The sequence below is a fragment of the Trachurus trachurus genome, assembly GCF_905171665.1.
Source record: "Trachurus trachurus genome assembly, chromosome: 2".
Classification (NCBI taxonomy): Eukaryota; Metazoa; Chordata; class Actinopteri; order Carangiformes; family Carangidae; genus Trachurus; species Trachurus trachurus.
Genome location: NC_139914.1, coordinates 7484630 through 7502614, shown reverse-complemented (window position 1 = coordinate 7502614; position 17985 = coordinate 7484630). Strand labels below are relative to the sequence as shown.

General features: G+C 45.4%; 1 protein-coding gene across 1 annotated transcript in view; it reads right to left on the bottom strand.

Annotated features, from left to right (window-relative positions):
- Positions 1-17985, bottom strand: part of pard3ba (par-3 family cell polarity regulator beta a) — a 140922-nt gene that overhangs the window by 29671 nt on the left and 93266 nt on the right. Inside the window, exons 20-22 of the mRNA XM_083992248.1 lie at positions 9971-10081; positions 8822-9097; positions 69-180 (exon numbers count right to left, since the gene is read on the bottom strand). Of these exons, the coding sequence (XP_083848374.1) occupies positions 69-180; positions 8822-9097; positions 9971-10081 (499 nt within the window). The remainder of the gene's footprint in view (positions 1-68; positions 181-8821; positions 9098-9970; positions 10082-17985) is intronic.

Genomic DNA, 17985 nt, shown 5'->3' with positions numbered 1-17985 from the left:
CTTTTAGACTCTTGTCTTTCAGTAGAACTCAACATTTAAAATCCATTCACTTCTTGGGTGACACTCACCCGGTGTGGGTCGTTGTCCAGGACTCTGCGTCGCGCGGCGTCCAGCTCCTCGTAGACGGGAGCGGCTCGGGGTTGCTGGTACTCCCTGCGCATGCCATGGTAACGCGGATCACTGCAGAGAGACACGGAGAGGAAGGGGTTAACAACAACAAATATAGATGGCTCTTGGAGAAAGGCAATAATGTAGGTAGATGAGGAACAGGCTCATCTCATCGTGGCCTTAAGGTGGAAATCAGTGATTATTCCACTATTTCCAAAAATGAGTTTCATGATCTGAAGGTGTTCATTTGAGTGGGTTTGATTTTTGCCACAGCAGCCGAGGGTGGAAAAAAGTGGAAGAGAGCAACCGGCAAGTGGAACATGATACATCCATCTTCATCCTTTGTTAAATCCACTCATGTTCTTTGGCTTCGCAGTGACAACCCCTGACAGTGCAGGAAGACTGACAAGCAGACAGATAATATCCACAAAGTAGTGCCTCTGAGAAGACATCAGTGCCTGCACTGAACTTTCTGCAGCTGACAGAGGAAACCAAGAGAGAGAGAGAGAAAAAAACTGCACAGAAACGATATAAAAACATTTGATGGATGTGCCTTTTCACTTTAAAGTCACATAGAGCGATGGGGGCTGCTCTGCTGCTCTGAACTATAGAGTCAACACACAAATGATCCTGCTAAGTTTGACCTTTGCGAAGGGACCAAAAGGTGAAAATGAAGAATATATTAGCAAAAATGGAAAAAAAAGAAAAGAAAAGGGAAGGAAAGGAAAGAAAAAAGTGCCACCAACTGCCAGAGGAGAGATAAGAACTGAGGACAGAATGGGGACAAAACTTAAAGACATCATCATGCTCACTGGACCTTGCTGCGAGATAAGCTTCACACACCTCAGAGTACAAACCTGGGCCGACATAAAGCAGAATGTGGCATGCACAAACACATACACACACGCACGCAAAAGGCCAAGCGGCCAAAAAATTATGCACCTGGATGAGCACAATCCTTCAGCATGTGCAACCAAAGTGTGACACAGTGTTGTCATTTATCTGTGTTTACTGACTGCAATGGAAACAGGGATCTAATATTGACACTGATACGCCATCCATTTGCTTTTTGGTCCTCAGAAGATTCATGCTGCATAAAAAAAAAATGTAGCACAGGGAGAAAAAGCAAACGTTTCCATCCTTCCTCTGCATCTATGGAACCCAAATACCCAGAACGAGTGCAGGAGGAAGGCTTTTGTCATCAAACAGCCACTGTGTCTTACATCCTAATGGTCTGACCTCCAGGCAGATATTGACAGAGAGCGAGCGGGTCGAGAAACACAGAGAAGTTCATTAGTGGAGCATGTGGCTTCCCGTGTTTTAAGTCATCTCTTGTGACTGTGCCTTTAATTAGAAAACCTGGCTGAGACTGTGAGTGTGTACATTTGGGTTGGTGAACAGTGAACACAACCTCGGGAATGCACAAAGGTGTGTGTATCTGTGTGTGTCTGTGTGTGTGTGTGCACTTAGTCCTTGTAATGTGGAATGTGGGAGACACTGACACTGTGTGTATACGTACCCTGATTTAATGCAGCCGCCTTCCACCCGGCTCAGCTGGGACAGAAGGCTGACTCATACACACTCCTGTGCCAGTGTGTTGATATGCAAAGTGTTGCTATCATTCTACACAGACGTTTGTGTATATAATATGTGTGTGTGTCCTCGCTGCTGGCGCTCAGGGCACAATATTTAATTCTGATTTGCTGCCATGAGCGAGGAACTTTCCAAAAGTTTCCGTGCTGCCATGAAACGCAGATGCTCCTGTTTTATAAAGACGGATATCTGAGGAGACATGGGGCCCAGCGCTGAGCTAATTGTTGCTCCTTCACATTGGTTTCAACATGCAGCTAATCAATACTAATCTTTGTTTCCCCCCCAAAGTGCTGCGTCCTGCAGGCAACCTTTCTGTTAAGGATATTCACACTTAATCTCCTGTATTATTTATTTATTCACCTTTTTTATCACTTACTTACCCTCTGCCGCCCAAAAGCCCAGCTCTCCACTCCCGAACAAACAAACAGACCCTCGGAGAATGAACGCACAGAAGCCAAGTTGAGATTTTTTTTCCTTTTTCCACGCCACCTCTCTCCTGCCGAACCCATTAGCCAATCCCTGGGCCAGTAATTAAAGCTGCCATTTTGATTGAGCGTGCGTGTCGCTCTCCAAATGAAACAACACTGTAATTATCTCATTATGCCGTGGCCTCCATCACTGACAACGCCAAATATTATCATATTAATGGCTGAAGACGGAGGCTGATTCTGGATAAAACATTAGGAAAGAGAGAGAAGAGGTGTGTGTGGGTGGGGGGTTGAGGGTTGTTGATGGGTTGACAATTCAGCAGGTTGCTTTGCCTCTCTAAACAGTGACAGAAGAGGGAGAGGGGGGACAGAGACGAGCGTGCACGTGCACAAACATTTGCATGTATGTGAAGTCTCCCCTGTTGTCATCAGCAGCTAATAACTGCAGCTGATTGCCTGTCTCCAGGCCTGAAGCCAGTCACATAAACACAGCACACCTAAGCTATAGTGATGTACAATTATCTCAGTGGAGCGGCGTGATGTGAGGCTGCTTGTGACATCAAAACAGAAAAGAGAGAAGGACGGAGGATGAGCGGAGTGTGAGAAACAGAATATCTTAGATGATGTGTGATGCCCATGAAATAAACTTTATTAAACCTGGTTGTGAGTCCAATGGAAACCATGGAGCTCTGTGTTTTGATTTTCTTTGCACAAAATGTGACATATGGACTTCCCAGATTGACATGTAAATCCTCAACTACAACAACTAATCAATAAATCAATAACAAGCCTTATTTTGCCACGTTAGCTCAACCACAGAAGCTGATGCCACTTGAATGGGATGAGTTATTCCTTCACGTATCACATTTCATCCATATTTCAGAGTATCTGACTATGCAGGTTGATGTGACGCCGCACTGAGGGGAAGGGAAAAACCGGAGGAGGATGGAGACTGAGGGAGGAGAGGGAGAAGATGAGACACCGGAGCAGGAAATGAAAGATGCGACTGAAGACAGAATGAGAGCAAAGCCAAACAGCAACACAAAGACGAGAGATGGAAACTTGGAAAAGAGTGAGAGAAAAGGCAGCAGAACTGGAGTGAGAACAAAACCGACTGTCATATGAAAAGAGCGAGTGTGTGTGAGACGAGCAACCATCCCGCGGTGTTAGCCAGTGTGAGGGCAGACTAATTAGGAAGTGTGTGCCGCCGCCGGCGAGTTTGGTGACTTCTTCTTGCTGCGGCCAGCTGATTTAAACACAACACACTGGGGGGAGAGCGGCTCGGGAAGGCAGGGTTTTCTCTGCTGCCTGCACGCTGGAGGTAAGCTCACATCAAAGTGCATGGTCAATGTTTAGTTTCCCCCGTGTAATATTGGGAATAGAATTGGACAGGAACTCAGTGGAGCTCCAAAATGGAAGCAATGGGAAAAACAAAGAGGTTTTTTTTCGCCGCTGACAGAAATGTGCTGCTTTGTGCTCCGGCCTCTTTGAGTCTAACTCGAACCTACAGGAAAAAAGCTGTGGGTGTTCTGTGGAATCACAACTGGACTTTATAGTTGAAGCCATAGACAATCTGTGGATGCCAACACTGAGCCCATTTAAAAGGGATATATCATAGTTTTGCAGTTGGAAACAATAAAATGATTTTAACTGAAAACAATGGATCCTTCACTTCCCACACATAACACCTACATCTGACAAGACATTAGAAAGCTTCTCCAAGATAAATGTTAACAGTTACAACATGATTGCTGGACTAAGAATGGAAAAAATAATTCTACTCCTCTTTAATTATAATAATTATCATCTCCAGAGGGAAATAAAACTTTTTCTCTGGTTAAACTGACCAAAACTCACACACTGATGACTGGACAGCTGCTCGCTGAACACGGTGAAGCCCAGCATGTCACACAGCAGACACATTACTCATCTTGGATCTGTTTCCTGTGCACACAGCCATAAAAATGAAACTTAATTAACTCACAATCTAACACTAGTTTCCCGCAAGAGCCATTTCGATCTGTGTAACTGACCGTGAGCAAAACAAAAGCTGGAAGCTGTACCAACGCAAAGACAAAACATTTTAATTGTCCATACAAAGGGGATGCATGCTCCCATAAAAGACGCTGAAACTTAAAAAAAGGCACAGAAGACAAAAAAAGGTCCTGGATGTTTTGTTTTCAAGGGAACAAGACATTCTTCCTCTTTGAGCTCGTCCTCACGCCGATGCTACCTGACAAGTAAATCCACCGCCGGAAAACACAACATGTACTTTCTGTCTGTGATACAGCGGAAAAGTGAATTTGCATCTGCATTAATAGGAAGTCTCCTTATATAACAACTGTTTTGCACCTGTTCCACACACATATACACCTTGTTACTTTTCTTTTTCTGTCCATAGGGAAGTGAGAGTACGTCTGAAAACAAACACTGTTCAAGTCTCAAGCTACATCCAAAATTACCTTGGAGCTGCTTTTAAAAAAATATATTTCAGTAATTAGTCACAGCCGTCTGGAGTCATTAGAGGAATGGACTTTGTCACGACGGGGGGTAAACTGGTGCCTCAGCTTGAACCACAGTGGAAATCTGGGAGCATGTTCACTCAAGTGTCACTTACCTGTCGTAGCTTACAAGCTCACCTTCCTCCCCCCTCGTCTTCTTAGCACAATGCTGCTTTTTTCTTTTCTTTTTTTTTGTTCCTTTTCTAAAAACACACACCTCTTACATCTCTCCTCTTTGGCCTCTCTCTCTTTCCCTCGCTGCTCTTTCATCTCATCTCTCTGTTTCTTGCTCCAGGTACAAAGAGTGCCTTCTGGCTAATAAAATTTGACAAGCATAGCTAACCTTTTTTCTCCACAGGTCAGACTGCAGCGCGCCTCTAATCAAATGTGACGCCCATCACGGCACACACCTGCCATTGAAGGCCTAATGAAAATGTCCGACGGTAAATTAGTTAGACAGCACTAGAGCAGTCTTCTGTTGAAGGCCTTGACAGGAGGGGAGTGGGTAGGTAGGGAGGGTGGGGGGGGGGCAAAACTATGCAAACACAGGCAGGAAGGCAGAGGCATGCACAGTTCCCCTTGAAAACATTTAGATAAAACTAAATGAACATTAGGGATTTCAGAAGCTCGCAGCATCTCCCACGTGTATAATGAGCACATTTCTTCACCGGCATCATTAAAACAGTGTCATGTAAAAGAAAAAGAAAAAAAAAACAGACGCCTTGTTCCCTTGGAAACAATAAAAAAAAAACTCACACGCCACAGCTATGAGCATAAGGTGCCCTGAAACTGGAGAAGTGAAAAGTATGCTCGTTTGCACTTCAACTTCGCAGTCGCACAACGGTGGCTAAGCTTAGACCAGTCATTTTTTGTGCGGTGGTATAAAAACTCACTGGACCACACACGCAGCATTGTTGCTAGGTTACGCCGGGCTTCCTTGCAGAAATATTACATGTGGGTGCCGGCATGTGTGTGTGTGTGTGTGTATGTGTGTCTATTTCTGACCGTGAATGAAAGGAACAGGCGGAGGTGTGTGGGGAGAAATGAAGAGGAGGAGGAGGAGGTTGTTCCAAACCAAGCTCATGGCTGCATGTGTGTGTTTTAACAGATGTTACAGACTTTGTGAATGAGTGCCCTCGTCCAAGCCGCAGGTGGTGGAAGGTGAATGGAAATGCCGGAGAGCTGGCAGCGAAGGGAGCGTGTGTGTGAGCGGTGGATGTGGGATGTGAACGGGTGTGACCGTGGGGCGCACCTGGGCTCGTCCAAAAACGGTCACATATGGCGGTTAAAGGCTAATTCTACATTATTATAACTTCTATACATTATACTCTGCATTATTTCTGTCTCGTGTTTTTGCCTGTTGGACATCACTTCGACTGGAATAAACCCTGCATTAAAGGGATACTGTAGTTCAACATTTTGGCAAATTGGCCCATTGCCATAATCCCTATAGTTTTAGGAGCAGGTTCGTTACCTTTAATTGTCGGTGCAAGCTATTTTTAGAACGGCGGAGCAGAGCCACGAGCTGCTCAGAGCTACGCTACGGAGGCTAATGGGATTTCTTGGTTTCCCTCATCAAACTCATCAAATACACAATCCAACAACTCCAAAACACTCTGGTGGACAAGTTGCACATTCACCACGCTGTGCGATAATAAAAGAACGTTAGAAGACAGAGTTGTTTTAGAGGTAAATTCATGCAAAACCGCTGATTCACGTTCCCATCTGGAGCAGTTTTTCGGTAAGCAGTCTCTGCATTTACCTCGAAAACAACGCTGTCATTCTAAAAATAGCTTGCACCAACAATTAAAGGTAACATACCTACTCCTAAGACTATAGGGAGGATTATGGCAATGGGCCAATTTGCCAAAATGTTGAACTATCCCTTTAACTGGGGACTACTTTTCTCTGTGGATTAACACAGATTAGTGGCTGTTACCTGGTTTAATGTTGGATCCATGAAATACCCTGACCCTGGTTTGACTCCAGCTTGAATAGCTTTGTTGCTGCTTGTCACATAAAAACCATCATGGCCGCCCACTAACAACATTATTAGACATTTATTTCTGTCTCTCTTTGTCTCTGGGGACCCGCCCTACACATGGAGTTAACAAACCAGAGAAGGCCCCTCATTCATCATGCTAATGCTAAATCGTATATACACTAAGAGCAGAGCAGGGAGGGAGAATGGACAAGTGACACTGTGAAAGAGACACGGAGACGGAGAGAGACTGAGGGGGAAAGTGAGGAGAGGGAGAAAACAGGCTGGTAATGAAGTACCCACCACTAGTGGATGAGAGCTAAAGTGGTCTAACAGATCTGTCAGCCTGCTAGACTGTGGCTAATTATCCCTCCTCCTCTTTTGTCTGCATCCTCTCCTCTGTCACTTCTTCCCTCTCGAATTTACTCAGCCTATCTAACACATTTTCTCTCTTTCTCTTTCTCTTTCTCTCCCTCTCCCCCTCCGTTTTGGCTCTGTCTTTCTTCCCTCGTTCCCTACACTCTTTTTCCTGCTTTCTCTTTTCTCTCTCTCCCTCCGTCTGTCACTCCTTTCCATTCCCATCTGTCTCCTTTCCATGTCCAACCTCTCCCTCTCTGTATCCTCTCTTTCTCTGGATTAGATTGGGTGTCTGGGGCTTAGTTTTTGATTTGCAAGTCAATAGTAATTTCTGTCAAGAGTTTAAGTTGAGGGAAGTTTTAATGTGCCCTGTATTATTTCATTCGGGAAATGATAAATTTGCATTAAAATCCTCTCTTACATTTTCTCTCTTTTTCTCTCTCTCAGGCAAAAGTGGCTGCAACTTTAACTACAAGGTTTCAAAAAATCTCAGCAGTAATAATATATAATGTGGAAGGAATGACAACATTGATAAGCCTTGAACTTGAACATGCATTAACCCGTTATACTTAAAGTGAAAGGCTCTGACACCCTAGTATTATATTGAATATAAAATGCATGCCTATTCTTTATTGAACTGCCTTTAAATGCCTCCAAAGGCCTGCGGCTGTAGGTCTATTTAAGTCATACAATATCAAAAAGTCCATGTTTATATATTCACGATCAATATGACCAAACAATTTATTACAATCTGAGCAGAACAGAGGAAAAATAACCTGCAGAGCTCAGAGTTTAAAATTCAAGATTGACTGTGACTCTCAGCTTGGAGGGTGTTTCTATCTCTCCTGCATGGTTCAACATGTCACACATGCAGACAAGGCAACTGAGGAGGTTTTAGTGGGCAGACATAATGTTCTTGACTGGCAGCCAGGACCACTGAGCATGTGTGGCAGCACAGGGAGAGAGTCAGAGGGACTGTACACGACCTGCACTAAAGATTCAAAACAAAGGCTTTATCATAATATTGTTTTATGTCAAATAAAACTGAATTAACACTTTAACCGCCTGAGCTGACTGTATTTATATGTGCAGCTCAGGAACTCATTGATTTTGTGTTTATAGAATCTGAACAAGGTACATCTGCTGATCTGAGAGGTGAGGCGACTTGAGATTCAAACGACATTAAGTTGAAGACAAGGCTGAGCAGAGGCAACCTTGTGCTTTCAGCGGTGTGTTCAGCTGCACCTGGGTGAGTTTTCCACAAATGTGTGTGTGTGTTTTGTAGAGCACAGTCCTGAAACACACACTGGGCCCTTTTTGCAAGATTTTAAATGGAAGCAAAAACATGCACGACTTTAATACTTCTCCATATTTAATGCGTGCCAGTCTGACTGACCCCAAACAAACTTTTGATAAGCATCAACATGTTCAGATTGATACTGACAACAAGAAATGATTTCAACCGGGCTTTTAGAGATTTTAGCTCCACTGAAATCAAAATGTGCACAGACGTAACAAAAGAGCCACATGAATGATGCATGACAGTGTTGTGTGTGTGGGTGTGCGTGCGTACGTGTGTGCATATGCGAGGCTGTTACGACAGTGTAAGCGTGCGTTCATGTTTTATGCATTTTCCGGCTTGGCAGACCATGAATGTAGATATGTGGAAATACTCTCTTGCTCATGCCGGTCAAGCCGTGGCTGCTGACCTTGTGTGCACTTTGTGTATCTACGCCGCAGCAGAGATGCAAATGTTATACCAACATTTAAAAAACAGATGCAGGGGCTTTATGCGGGAACATCAGGAGAGAACAAGCAGGAATGCATCAGTGTGGTCCTCCCCTCCCTCTCACCTGTCTGCCGGGGTGTGATGCTGGCTCTGCGTGGCAGCCGGGGGTCGGGGCTTGTTGACCTTGGCGTAGAGCCCGTCCAGGTCCTCGGGGGAGGCCTGAGGTGCCGGTGCCGGTGCCGGTGCCGCAGGGGAAGGCGTGCGACTGACGAAGGACTGGGGCGACGGCGGCTGGCGGAAGTTGTTGATGCGGGCGTAGTTCGGGTCGCTGTCGTCGTCCTCTACGTCGGGGATGGAGGCCGGGTCGGGGGTGGAGTGGATGTCGGAGTATCTGGGATCACTGTGGGAGGAAGCAGGTACGCATGAGTACAGTAGAAATACACTCTTGAAGCCCATTCATATTTCCCCTAAATTCAGTATTTTAGGCCTCTATCCTGGAAATCGCTCCTTAAAATCACATGAAATTAAATAGATTAATCTCTGCCTTGTCCATTCTAAATGTCTCATTGCCATGTATTGGAAAAATATATCATGTCCCCCTATTAGTCATTGGCTGAAAGAATTATCATTGTGTCTGGCTTTAGAGAAGCTGACTTATAGTATTAAACATAGACTTAGCACAGATCTGCACTTGTGCCCTTGACCCTTGAATCTCATTGGTCTACACTGACTCTGTAATCGTCTGTGCATCTTTTTCTTTTTCTTTTTTTAATGGCGTTGCACTGTGTGTTTGATTTTATAGCTCTATGTATCCTCACAGTACTTTTTCTTATTTTTCATTTGCTTATTCATTTTTCCTGTTTTGTTTTTTTTTCTCTCCGTGGACCTTGATGGATGAGATCCTAGGTGGGTGTGGTATTTGAAGTTCATGTTATATGTTAATGTACACTCTGTATAGCTTAATCAAAATGTCAATAAACATATGTTTAAAAAAAAAGAAATACACTCTTGAAATGATAAATAGCCTCTCTCTTTAGTCTTGACCCTGAGTCTGTGATGTGAGAGACATAGAACTGAGCAGCAGGACCGGGCTGGGTGCATGTTGCTGCATCAGGATGATCCACAACTTGTCAGGTAAGGTGTCAATCAGCTCTTTGCTACGCCGACAAACGCTTTTCTGTGATGGTGTGAACTTTGCGGCTCTCTCAGCGTTTTCTTGTGTTGTAAAACCTCTCATGTTTTTGACACTGGAAACCGACACGGTGATTCATACCCGTCTCTGCTGTCAGGGATCCTGTCCAGCTCCTCTTCACTCAAGGCCTCCAGTTTGCTTTTGGATGCTTTCAGCGCGTCTTTGCTCTTGTCTTCCTTCTTCTTGCCAAACCTGGACAACATGAGAGGAGACACAGATGGAATATGGTGAATTTCAAGCCTGTAAAAAGCCACAGTGTTTGGACTGTGACTCATTCTAATTTGATTTTAAAAACCTCAGGTTGATAATAAGGCAGTCAATTCTGGATGGAAGGTTTATGCCCTATAATAGAAGACTTTTATGATGAAACAATAAACCTCATTTGAGCAACACAGCTCGCATAAGTTGATGAAAGAACACACACAACATGAAAACACAACTCGCACACACACACACACGCTCCCATCGCTCGGTAAAATCCCTCTTACTCCTGTGCATTCATTAGAGGCCGTGCCTGGAAAAAGACTGCTTAATGATAGATATGGGTATAATACCACAGCAGGCGCTGACAATCCACACTCTGAGTCTGAGTGTGTGTCGAGGGGGGCACATGGAAAAAAGGGGGGTACAGTTGTCGTGTGGCATATGGAGCATGAATATTTTAACATTTGGTCCAATAAAATAGCTGTTACACCACAGTGGGTTATGCTTCTCTTATCAACTTTCCCATTATGACCATCATCATCATTATCATTGTGCGGCTCTTATTCTCTCATCTCGCTGGGAAAAACACACTCGCCACCTCTGATCCAGTTAAGATGAGGCGCCGCTTCACACTTTTAAGAAATGAACCGGGGCATTTTCTCTAAATATTTCATCTACTGTCTCGTCTTCACATCGTCTTTCTCCCCATGTCCACCCTCTCTTTCTCCTCGCCCGCCAACCTACTCCGTTTTTTTTTTCCCTCGCCCTCTGCTTTGCTTCGAGCTCCTGCTGCACCAATCTAATGTCTGTGTTTATCTCATTAACAGCGAGGCACTTCTCATTACTGCTGCAGGCGGATGCGCAGCCTGAATGGTAACCCGCCTGCCTGCCTGGCTGGCCGAGAGCAGCACGCAGCCTCAGAGCTGAACTCAGACCTGGACAGGGATGCTCGACGTCGGCCTGGCACCTTCCTGCACCGCACACCAATTAGTCATGTGTTTTTTTCTTTTTTTAGCACATCCTGCTCGCTCAGCTTGCATCCGTGTGACTTATTGTAGCCGACGGACAATCATGTTGCCCCGACGGAGGTAATCAAGTGATCTGCTTTTGACTGGACGGTGCCTGAGGCTGCTGATGCTGATGCACTGAACTTCATTTATGTATGAAAAGTGGCCCTTAAAGACACACTCCACTGGAATAGATAGTAATTAAGTACGGCTATGTTGCAATACTGACTCCTGCATTAATGATATGATATTTAAAGTGTTGTGTTCCCCTCCTGGTCAGCGCCCTCGTCTTTAAAAATCAACGACGCTCTCGGTTTTTGCAACACAGAAGCTGCTGCTGCACTTAACAGAGGACTCACACTGGTGATTGTAATTATTCAGGCTGATGAACCCTCTTCTTGCAGACGAATCACTCCCTCATTATTCTCCTTAGCACAAGGAGTCAGGTGACCTCTGTCCGACTTCTGCCGGAGCTGAAGAAGCCTTTAAGCCCAAGCCGGCGTGACCCCGATGACATCATCTGGGTTACTTTTTAAGACCGGCTCCTGCACGCCACATTATACAGCTGTTTTTTTCTTCCCCGGCTGTGTGTAGGCTGAGTGGTTCCACCCACGGCTGCTGAACTGATCTTAATGTGTAAAAGTGGTGAAATTACCGCTTAAAGCACGACAGGCACCGACTCCACTTCCCCCTGATCTTTGTGCCATTTTAGGAAGTTTAAATCTGTCATCTGCAACATCCTTGTTTTATTTTTATTTTTATTTTTTTCTCCAGGTGATTTCGCTGGTGCTAAGCCCTTGTTGCTGTAATGTTTTTCCACCTCTCTTCCTAGAGATCACTTGCCACAGAAACAGTGTGGGCGCTGCCGCAGCATCTTTTTTTTTTTTTTTTTTCCTGCAGATTTTTTTTTCTTCATCTTATTTTTTTTCTTCTTCTTGGAACTATTTTGATTTTCTAAGCACTCCCACATTATGCTGGAGCCGCCAAACGCAGACTACCAATTAGCTCAGTGATAACCATATAGAATCCAACAATGGGGGAAAAGGGAATATCAGCACTATTCATCTTAGTGTGCAACAATAGACATATAATTATATTACACCTAAATATATGATTATCCAAAATCTCAGGTTTATCGGGCTGAGCTGCCAGGTAGATTCACACACACACACACACACATTTACAGAGGCGCACACACACTGCTTTAATCAACATGCCGAGGGGGCAGAGGTCCACAGTTGGACCCATCATTATATCTGCATTAATTAGGAAAGCCTCTTTTCTCTCTGCATTGTCTGAGAGGAGATGGAAGGCAAAGGAAAGAGGGGAGACGCCGAATGGGAGTGGGACTCCCAATTAGAGACATGTACCTGCCATGAGGGAGGTGATTATCCCCCACTCTCCCATCATCTCATCCCTCCTTCGTCGCAAAAACTCCCATCTTCTCCCATTGAGCCGACTGTTTGTTAGCGATGTCTTATTGCCTTTCTCTCTGTCTGTCTATTTTTTTTTCATTACTTTCTCGCTGTTCTTTGTTTTATTTATTAATTCTGTCTCTTCTTAGGACTCTTTCTGCTCTGTCACTCTCTCAGAAATTTGACAGTTAATTTCCTGTTGAGTGCCAGGCTGCTGCTGGATATAAAAAATAATGAAATGACAGATCTATACTCAACGAGCACGAGCAGAGGTAAGTAAAAGCACAAAAACACAATAAACTCAGACACAGTAATCTAGATTGCTCACACACACACACACACACACACACACACACACACACACACACACACACACACACACACACACACAGGTAAGCAGCCAGGCGCAGACAGCAATATACATCAACAGAGGCAAACACACACGCTGGAACTCTGCAGGGAACTGCAAACAGTCTCATGGAATAGGACATCTCATTAACTTAGCATTATCTACCTACACAACCACTCCATCAAACTCTCATTAGGGGGACGTAGGGGGTCCGGGTGAGTCAGGCTGCTCTGGTGTCCCATTTAATACACTCCCCACTGTCACGCCAGCTACTGGGAACCATTATTATAGTGTCGCTGTCATCATTAGCCGCCAGCGCCCGCCGCCGCCCCTGCGTCACCTTGGCGTCCCCTCAGCTGGCACGGGAGCCTGACAGGAGAGGACGGCGGGCCTCGTCTGTTTCCACTGAACTCTGGGAAAGAGAGTTCCTCCCGGCGCGTTAGAAGAAAACTACTTGAGGAGAAATGTGCTCCACTTCTTGACAAGCCACTGATCCCTCCTCTTCGTCTGCTTCCTTATGCCATTTGCTGCAGGTCGGCCCCCCCCCCCCCCGGCAGGAAATTCACGGCAAGGTAAGCAGGCTGCTAAGAAACTGGACCGAGTGTAATTAAAACAGCTACTGTCATTTTCATTACTGCTGAGGAGGAGGAGGAGGAGAGGAGGGGGGGGCGACATGTTAGCCATGCTCTAATGAGGCTCTATCTCTAACATGGAGATCACAGCGAGCCAGAGCGATGATGTCACCAACCTGACCTGTGCAATTAGCCCTGGGAGGAGGGAGGAGGGAGGGACGGAGACCGCTCTGTTAGACAAACTTCACCGTTACTCATAATTGTCTTAACAAAGTGCGTCAGCCGCTTCAGTCCTTCTCTCTGCAGACTGTAAACGGCGTCAGTCTCTGCTTCCGGTCTCGGCGTTATATAGCCCTGTTTTGTTCCCTGCAGTTGTGACAACAACTCTGGCAGTGCGCAGTGCAATTTGGGGTGTGTATAGTCTTAATAAGCTTTCCTATCTGGTGCAGCAGAGAGTCAGTGGGTGGCTAGTTATCGCCAGGCATAACGAGGGATGTGAGAAGCCTGTCTGGAGCTGTGGATGTGCAAGAGGAGTGTGTGCATTGAGGACGGCGTGTTTCCCAGACCAGGATGAGGCTTTAATTGACATGTGCGTATGTGTACATTATGTGTGTGAGCTCGCAACACCTTGGCATGCAGCGTTGGAGGTGAGGCGCACACACAAAGTGAGACACACAATGGCACAGACGGTTTAGCATCCTGTCTGCTTGGTGGATAGTGGTAGAATAACACCAATCCTTACAGGGTCACTTTTTTGAAACCTCTTACAAACTGCTTCAAAACACAAAAAATATAATGGAAAAAACATGAAGTATAAACATAAAGTTGTGTGAAGAACAATGGAAATGCAAGATAAGACTCAACTCAGGTGAAAAGAAACAAGTGAAAGCTTAAGATTTAAAAGATGATTCAACCAGCCTTTCTTCACTCCACAGCCTCAGGGGCCCCGACTGCAAAGACTCGGTCCCCTCTAATTTTAAGCCGGGACTCTGGAGCTGCCAAAAGACCTCTGGCCATGGATCTTAAGCTACACATGGGCTCATGTGGAATAAAAGTTCAGAAATATAAAAGTAGCAGCCTTAAAATACTCTAGAACATTTTAAAATCATTGTAGTTTATGTTCTCTAAATATTCTGGTGTCGACTTTTCAGCCCGATTGATTTATTTTCCTCCTCTGAGTGTGTTGTCGATGCATCAGTGAGAAGGAGCATGGAGCCTGGCATGTGGAGAAAAGAGTTCTGGTCAAAGTCAATGTGGAAACTATGGCGGCGTGAGAAGATAAAAGTGTTTAAGACAGGTTTGGTGTCTTTAAAATTTTATTTCTTGCAACAGACTTGGCGTGTTTGAAAGAAGCTAGAGGAGGAGGAGGAGGAGGAGGAGGAGGAGGCAGCGCAGAGCTCAGAGAGAGGAAGAGAACTGGCCTAATATCCTATTTGCCTTGGAGAACACATGAGAGACTGAGATAGAGATGCCAAAAGAGGCAGGGTGGGAGAAAGAAATGAAGAAGAGAGGAAGAGAAAGGCAGAAAAAAAGAATGAGTAAGAAAAAAGGAATTAAATGAGCAAGCGAGAAAAAGTAAGAGCCGGCTAAATAGCCTATCTGCCTCGGAGACTAGACGAGAGACACTGAGGATAAAAAAACAGCCCGTGAAGTGAGAGAGAAAAAGAAAAAGTGAGAGAAAAGAAGAGAGATGGATGGGTGAGCCAAAGCTCCTGTGAAAGTGCAGCTCGGCTGGGGAGGAATAAGGAGCTTAGGAATATATAGAAGCAATGCTGCTGCTTTCAGCGGCGCAGGGAGAACAGTTAATCAGCCAAGCAGAAATGTTATCGCAGTAATTAGATTGCTCTGTATGTTTTTGTGGAGCGGTGCACATATCTCGGTGGAGTTTGGAGTAAAGAGAGAAAAGAGAGAGAGAGAGGGAGGGAGAAAGAGAAACAAAATGCAGAGCAATTTAAGAGAGGGATGGGAAGAAGTAAGAGACAGAGAGAGAGAGGGAGAGGGGGAGAGAGATTAACACTATAGAGGGTTGTGATGTAACATGGTGCCTCCTTCTCCTGTTCTGGCATCGCGGCGCTGCCTCACTGTGAGACGAGTCGGAAAATATTTCAGGCTTGAAATAGACAGAATAACAGAGGCAGCAGAAAATAGACAACAAGAGCTCTTTAAAATTGGTTTCCTACTGGAAATGAGGATCAGGCTACAAGTGGACTGCCACCCGCCACCCGACAACAAAAGGTCACATGAGGCCAGCGAGAGATGGTTTTGATTGACACCAGCAAGAACCAATCCGGGCCCTTCTTTTCTGTTTTTCTTTTTGCACAACGCCCCGCCTTTGTTCGGTAATGAAAACAGCCAGGAGGCACTATGTTTTCCCCACTGGGTATAATTAAATCTATTTATCTGACTTTTCGTCTCCTACGCCCTGCACTGCACACCAGAAATCTGGACCAAATCAGCTTCCATTAATGGCTGATATTAGCAGCGACACGGCTGCTCGATAGAAAAGAAAAAAAGAGAAGAAAAACGAGGGAGAGTGTGTGCGATAAAACTGCAGCTAAGAGAGATCCACCCAATGCTAATCAGAGTTAAAACAGCTTCACTTAGAGCATATTAATAATGTAGGGAGGAGGATGCGAGAGGAGGATTCATCCGCTGCTTCATATTTTGATATCTAATACTTGAATGCATGTTAACTCAATTTCACAGCACTTTCCCATTGGTCTGTGAAGGCACCAGCCCTGCTGCAAATATGGAACGGTCAAAACAGGCAAAAGCATTTTTAATTTTCTTTTTCCAAATGACTTTAATCTAAAAGCCGGAGGCGAGAAGATGGAGGCAGACAGACAGGTATGAGCGCACAGCAGGTAGCTCCCACAGGAGCAGACAGCAGATATGGAAAACTCGTCTTAATCAACGCCTGGCCGGTCCCTCGAGTACCGAGACTACAAGTCAGACAAAGGATAGAGTGATGGAGGGAAGAGGGGGAGAGTAGATCTAATGATGACAAAGAGAGAGAGGAGAAAAAAAGGAATATGTGGAGCTGAGGAGTGGACAAGAGGAAAGTGAAGAGGCGAAAAGAAAAAGGGAGATGAAAGAATGGCTATATTAAAAGACAAGAAGAAGGCAAGAGAGGTGAGGGAGAAGGAATGGGGGAGGAGGAGTGCGAGTTACTGGAGTGCTGCGCCGACCAGGGGCCGCCCGGTGAAATATGGGCTTCCCTTTAATTGTTTCACATTTTGATATGTGGCATATTTAAGCAATTCCGCGCAAAATCCGTCACCGTCTGCAATTTGTCTCCTCTCTTCCTCTACCTCTTCCCACTCCTGTCAGGGGGAGCCATTAATATTTAATGAGACTGCTGGGCTACACGCCTCCTCCTCACACCCTGCCAGCGTGGGAGCTGCTGTTTGTGTGTTTGTCTCGCTGTGTCTGGACAATATGTGCAGTCCAGAAAACAACTGGAGACTGGTCGCACACCCCCCTCTCCCTCCCTCCCTCCCTCCCTCACTCTCCCCCCTTTGTGCTTTTATAGTTGCTGACAACACTGCACCCAGGGAGACGGTATCACAACAGCGATGCACCCTTGCACAGCTTCTCCACACAAATGTATACAAGCAGCTGCAATGAGAACATCAGATGATGAGAAAATGAAAATCAACAGAGGTGTAACTATTTACTGCTCTAAACTACCTGTGAACTCTTTTCAAAAATAAAAAAAAGGGGGAAAAAATACATTCTTAGCATTCTCCCATGGAGCCTGGGGAAAAGGCCAGGTCACAGTGACTCCAGATGAGAGCCATTGGCAGACTGGGAAAGGTTAGACTCTTGGCTCCTCCAGCCCTGCACACATCCTCAGACAAGAAACACTTAACCTTCTCCGTCTGGATAGCAGAGGTCACTGCTCTCTCTCTGTGTGTGTGTGTGTGTGTGTTTTAGTGACAGATATACGCGAGGGGGCAGAAGACGAGAGCGGAGAGAGTGCATGTGTGTGTGTTCTTGCATGTGTGTGTCATTAGCGGACCTTAAATGACAGAGGAAGTTCATCCATCACTCATGGCATGAAGATGACTGAATAGGAACGCGAGCGCCATTGGAGGTGTAATCGCTTCCTGGCGCCCTGCACTTTGCGTGCGCGACGTGTGCGCGCGCCAGTAAACGTAAGATCAAATGCTAATTGGTCGTGACTGTTTCCTGTGGCCACATGAATACCTTTAATTGGCCGGTGAGCGATGGGCGCGTCGGGGGGCTGCTGAAATGCCGTCTGGCCGATACGGATGTGTCTGCGCTTCAAACCGTCCGTCCCTCCGGGTCAATTCAAATGTCATAACTGGATGGGACCTGATGGATCGTGAAACTGATCAACATAAATGGAAGTCTCATATCCTCGGTCTCATCTGATAATTACCTTAGGGCGGATCATTCGCCGTACAAATGTGGGGTATCGTGTTCCTCGGCTGGATGAGTCACAGACGTTACCGGTAGAAATAAAAAAACAGGGAGTTTCATTCCTCAATGAAATCTCTGTCATTTGAAATATGTGACACTCACT